At 39.8% G+C, this 6,053-nt stretch overlaps 1 protein-coding gene across 2 annotated transcripts; it reads right to left on the reverse strand.

Moving 5' to 3' along the window:
• Positions 1-2,795: 2,795 nt before the first annotated feature.
• LOC141437736 (elongation factor 1-alpha) lies at positions 2,796-5,262 on the reverse strand. Of its 2 annotated transcripts, none has more exons than XM_074101225.1 (2): positions 5,158-5,262; positions 2,796-4,522 (listed from the first exon to the last, which is right to left on the reverse strand). In XM_074101225.1, exon 2 carries the CDS (start codon positions 4,509-4,511, stop codon positions 3,120-3,122), a length of 1,392 nt encoding a protein of 463 aa, XP_073957326.1. In that variant the 5' UTR covers positions 4,512-4,522; positions 5,158-5,262; the 3' UTR covers positions 2,796-3,119. The 2 variants fall into 2 exon arrangements, with proteins under 2 accessions (XP_073957326.1, XP_073957327.1); XM_074101226.1 differs by having other exon boundaries at positions 5,090-5,201.
• Between the last annotated feature and the right edge of the window lie 791 nt (positions 5,263-6,053).

Consider the following 6,053-nt stretch of genomic DNA (forward strand, 5'->3'; position numbering starts at 1 on the left):
CGTTTTATTTTATTATCTAGCTTAGCTAGCTAGCTATACTTAGACTTTAACTTAATTTAAACGAGCAATTCTATATATATATAGAGCCAAGGTAGAATACATTACCAAATTTCATCGAATTCGTTGGAGCCGTTTCCGAGATTCAGATTATTCGGAAACGGCTCCAACGAATTCGATAAAATTTGGTACTTAATGTATATATTCTACCTTGGCTATTTTCATTAACCGTCATATACGAAAATTTTCACTGAAAAAAATATCTGTTTTGAGAGGTACGACTTTTCACATGACTACAGCTTAGCTTTGTTTGTAATATAAATTTCATCCCATACATCGAAATGCATCGATGTGTACTGTACAGTACCAATTTATCAAAATCGAAAAAAACATCGATGTTTTGTTTCAAAGTGGACACCCCTAGATGATTCAAATGACACATGATGATTATGTAACTTTGTGAGGTGGTAACTAATTTTTTATTTTTTCCAACAGAGATAAAATGCTTGAAAAAATGAAATCACATTAAAACTGCTGATAGTTCTAATATTTGAACTCAAATTTGATAACAAATAGTTAAGTTACTGCGTAGGCACTGTGTTAAATATTAACTAACTTTCTTGAATGAACCCCCTTAGAATGTTGTTTCAATAGGCCACAATTGCTAGAGGTGAGGGTTATCGGTAAAAATAAAAGCGGTAGGTAAAATAAACTAACTTATTATTAAACTAGCTGTGCCCGCGACTTCGTCCACGTGGACTTAGATTTATCGGTCAGTTATTGTTTTGACTGCCTAGCAGCTTACAAAAGATACATGCCATCAAAATGTTCACTTCTTATTCATAGTTACCGAATGAAATACCTGTGAATGTGGACTTATGCAAATAGTTTATCTAGATGAGTGGCTTTTCTACGACTTTAAAAATAATTAAAAAGTTACTTTGTCTCAAGGAGTGAGCAAAATCGCATTTTGCTCACTGATTTTTAATAGTAAAACCTGCCTGTTTGAGCTGCTGAGGTGAAATAGTTATTTTCACACCTCTCCTTCAGAAAAGTAACTTTTCCTCCCTGACGAGAGGGAGCAAAGTGCAACTTTTCTGTTCAAGGCTTTTCTAAGTGTTTTATTGCAAATGCCATTTTTTGAAGTTGATAATTGTAAAGCCTCGCCATTTTCTATGCTGATTGTTCTTTAATAATAGTTAAAAAATATTTTTTTTTCAAGTTTCTTAATGCTCGGTGTGAAAAGTTGTATGGGCCACTCGGGAGCAAAATTATTTTCATCTTGGGCGTTAACACTTGAATCCCTCATTACGCTCAGGATTCTACTTTAGAATCCCTCGCTACGCTCAGGATTCTATTGCAGAATCCTTCTCTACATTCTGGATTCAATGTACGCCCTCGCCGTAAATACACCATTTTGCTCCCTTGTGACACAAATAACTATTGTGTCACAAGGGAGCAAAATGGTGTATTTACGGCGAGGGCGTACATTGAATCCAGAATGTAGCGAAGGATTCTACAATAGAATCGTGCGTGAACGTAGCGAGGGATTCTAAAGTAGAATTGAGCAACTTGAAAAAAATTGCATTTGCAATAAAACGCTTAGAAAAGCCTTGAACAGAAAAGTTACACTTTGCTCCCTCTCGTCAGGGAGGAAAAGTTACTTTTCTGAAGGAGAGGTGTGAAAAAGTCGTTTTATATCCAGTTACGAGCATGATAATTGAACCATTGAATTATTCAAAAATCTTTGAATGCAGAATTGTTTCTAAAATCAAAGTGAAGTCTCCTTTCAGTAAAATTGTCTATCTCCAATATTTAATTAAGATACCTACTTTCCCTCCATGTTAGCATGGTAGTAATATGTAGGTGTGAACAAATATTTCAATGACCTCTACCATTTTTTAAATTTTTTAGATAAGTAATAGATTTTAGGCAATAATAATAAAATAATATAAAATACCTTCAACTTTACTATTTAGTCAGAGGTCGATGACTTTTCTGCGCAGCAGACGTGCGATGTCACGGTCATTGAATTCGGTTAGGTATTTCTAATACCATTATACCTACATAGTTTCTAGCCACCGTAGTTTTAAGAGAGAAAGTGAACTGTTTAAGTAAAAGATAGTTTCATTCAAGCCCTTGCTGCTTAAAATTCTTTCCGTTTATGTAAAAGCGACAGTAATAAATATTCATCTTTCATCAGTCTTTATTTCAGGTTACTATCATAATGATCATAATATAATATAGGTACCTAGCTATATTTGCTCGAGCGGCGGATACCTTGCTCCGATGCACCAAGAACCGAGGTCCAAAAATAGAATAAATAGATCAACATCTAAATGCCATGCGCAAAGGGGAGGCTATCCAGGGGTGTATGCGAGCCTAACGATTCCAGACACCCCCGCATGTACGCCTACAACTATCTAGTACCTACCTACCCAGAGTCCAGACCACTTATTGATTGCTGTAAATTGCGGCCAGACTACAGACGTACTTTCCAAAAATGTATACCTAGAATACATATATGCCTGTAGAGCAATTCGTTTATATATGCCTTTCTCTTATAAGTGCTCTCAATTTTGTCCAACCAATCAATACTTTTTTCTTTCGATTTATTGAGATCATTGTAACAGGGTTGGTATTTTTACTACGAAACCCTTAATATAAGAATCTACTTTCTTAAAAATTGTCAACTAATTTATGGTATCAAGCCTAAAATGAATGCATTTGGAAAAGGATCAAAAGTTAAAATTTCATTTATTTGAAACTCAAGCCAGTTAGATGAAATAATCCAGAACTGTCAAGAAATTTTGTTTATTTGGGTATCATTACTTAAAACAAAAATAAATTATGTATTTGCATCTATTCAAGGTCCACAGAAATGATACAATTCTTTACTGGAGGCTACCTTTATTTCTATGAATTTACACTTCAGATGCTGTCATAACAAAATATCTCAGATATATGTATAACCTTATATAAATTATAAAATAATGTTACAGTATAAGCCTTGTAAAAAATATAGAAAAGGAATGAGTTTGTAGCCCTTCTTTCCTTCTGAACACCTTTCGGTGAATGAAGTATCGCAGTTGGATAAAAAATTGTGCCGTTAACAGCGCTAGCTACTTCTTGCCCTTGGTGGCCTTCTCGGCAGCTTTGGTGACCTTGCCGCCGCCGGCTTCCTTGAAGTTGACAGCCTTAATGACGCCCACGGCGACCGTCTGCCTCATGTCACGCACGGCGAAACGACCGAGAGGGGGGAACTCCTGGAAGGACTCCACGCACAGAGGCTTGGAGGGGACCAGGTTGACGATGGCGGCGTCTCCGGACTTGATGGATTTGGGGTTATCTTCAGTGGATTTGCCAGTACGACGGTCAACCTTCTCTTTGATTTCTGCGAACTTGCAGGCAATGTGAGCTGTGTGGCAATCGAGTACAGGCGTGTAACCGTTTGAAATCTGTCCAGGGTGGTTGAGCACGATGACTTGTGCGGTGAAGTCGGCGGCACCCTTGGGCGGGTTGTTCTTGGAGTCGCCAGCCACGTAGCCACGACGCAGCTCCTTAACGGACACGTTCTTGACGTTGAAACCGACGTTGTCGCCGGGTACGGCCTCCTGCAGGGCTTCGTGATGCATCTCCACGGACTTGACTTCAGTAGTGATGTTAGCGGGTGCGAATACAACAATAGTACCAGGCTTGAGAATACCAGTTTCGACACGGCCTACGGGCACCGTACCAATACCGCCGATTTTGTAGACGTCTTGCAGGGGAAGACGCAGGGCCTTGTCTGTGGGGCGGGCAGGGGGAAGGATGGCATCAAGAGCCTCGATGAGGCACTTGCCTTCAGCCTTGCCCTCTTTGCGCTCAACGTTCCATCCCTTGAACCAAGGCATTTTGGTGGAAGGCTCCAGCATGTTGTCTCCGTGCCAGCCAGAAATGGGAACGAAAGCGACGGCAGCTGGGTTGTAACCGATCTTCTTGATGTAAGAGGAAACTTCCTTCTTGATTTCCTCGAAACGGCCCTCATTGTAGGGGGGCTCGGTGGAGTCCATCTTGTTGACGCCCACGATGAGCTGCTTGACTCCGAGCGTGAAGGCGAGCAGCGCGTGCTCGCGGGTCTGGCCGTTCTTCGAGATACCAGCCTCGAACTCACCAGTACCGGCGGCGACGATCAGCACGGCGCAGTCGGCCTGCGACGTACCAGTGATCATGTTTTTAATGAAATCCCTGTGTCCGGGAGCATCGATGATGGTCACGTAGTACTTGGCAGTCTCGAACTTCCACAGCGCGATATCGATGGTGATACCACGCTCGCGCTCAGCCTTCAGTTTGTCCAACACCCAGGCGTACTTGAAGGAGCCCTTACCCATTTCCTGGGCCTCCTTCTCGAACTTCTCGATGGTACGTTTGTCGATACCACCGCATTTGTAGATCAAGTGGCCGGTGGTGGTGGACTTGCCGGAGTCGACGTGTCCGATCACGACAATGTTAATGTGAATCTTTTCCTTACCCATTTTTGGTTAGTCTAAAACAAACGAAAAGACAACGTTATAATAGTGCAATTATTTCAAAGACAACGAGAGGATGCACACCGGCAAGGTCGATAGTGCCTCATGTACTGATACGCGGCCGGCAATATGGCGGCCGCATGGCCGCCTCGCCCTATCTTGACATCTCACAATGGATGTCAGCCATTACAGTTTTGTATAAGTTATTGATTAAAAGAATTTAGCTGCTCATTACATTTTAAACAAATGATTACACTAAAATAGTATGGTATAAAAAGGGTTTACAGAAAACAAATCTTTTAAGTTTTAAACTACCACGTGGTGCAACGCATGCCGGGTGCGCAAGTGTGACGCGTAAGCAGATTTTAAATTAATAATATCAGATAATTAACGCGCAGAACTGATGAGAAACAATTGAATGTCTATAAAGATTAGAACTGGAAGCGAACAAAAGAACTGTAACTAGTTGAAGTGACAAATCGACAGGTTTTGAATTACACCATACTTGCGCTTTTAAAAGATAAGAAATTGAAGTGACTAGCGATAAAAGTGGGGCTACTACTGAGCAAATATCAAATACTAACACAATTTATCAACTACTGAGATTATTTTCACTTTTCACTGCACTTAACTATTTTCTTCTGACACTCACCACGGATTACTACGTGTAATATCCGAGAAAGACTCCAACAGAATGGCCGAGAAATGATTTTTCCTTCAGCTGGAAGGACGAGAGTCACTTCCGGCCCTCGGTAAAGTGTAGCCATGTGAGAATAAAAATTACCCATTTTCAATTCATTCATTCAAGGTCAAGCTTGGCACTTGGCTGTAGCATCCTATTAGTAACCTCGGAAAAAGAATGACAGGGTCGAAAACCAAAATAGTCCTAGTACTCACGGCAGTAAATAGTTTAGTTTAAGGTAGGGGGTTTTATTTGAAGCTTACGTTCAATATTTAATAGTAATAAGTAAATAATTAATGACAGGGCTTGAGCTGACGTTCCCGGCCCGGACCAAACATGAACTTATCACGGCTTTAAATCGCTTCGCAGATATTTCCCCGCCATGTTTATTATTATTATTATTATTTTCGTTGGATTTCACGGGATAACCGTAAAAGTAACAAATTTGGAGTTGAAATAAAAAAGACTCCCAAAAAAACGTTTTTTTTTCTCAAGGTAAGTATAAAAAGTCCGAATCTTTACGCTAATTGGGTCCGTGAATTTTCTAGAGCTGAAAAACTGCTCTCTAGCGCTTGATATAACATGAAAATTACCGAGGGGAGTCATTTTAGATATTGCAGCTCCCAATAAATTTCATGACAAAATAATAATTAAAAAAAGAAAACATATTTTCCGCATAATGGATAAACAATTTGATAAGTTGCAACACATAGCAAAAGTTTGACGTCACTACCGGCAATCCCAGGTAAAGTAAAATATTTCCGTCCGGAAATTTATAAGAATAGTTAAGATAATTCAATTCTGATCATTAATGACGAGTTTCCTACATAGGCAATATCTACGCATAAACGATAAGTTATTATTCA

This window comes from Choristoneura fumiferana, chromosome 18 (assembly GCF_025370935.1).
Source record: "Choristoneura fumiferana chromosome 18, NRCan_CFum_1, whole genome shotgun sequence".
Classification (NCBI taxonomy): Eukaryota; Metazoa; Arthropoda; class Insecta; order Lepidoptera; family Tortricidae; genus Choristoneura; species Choristoneura fumiferana.

Coding starts and splice junctions, on each gene's coding strand:
- LOC141437736 (XM_074101225.1), bottom strand. CDS start 4,511: ATGGGTAAGGAAAAGATTCACATTAACATTGTCGTGATCGGACACGTC.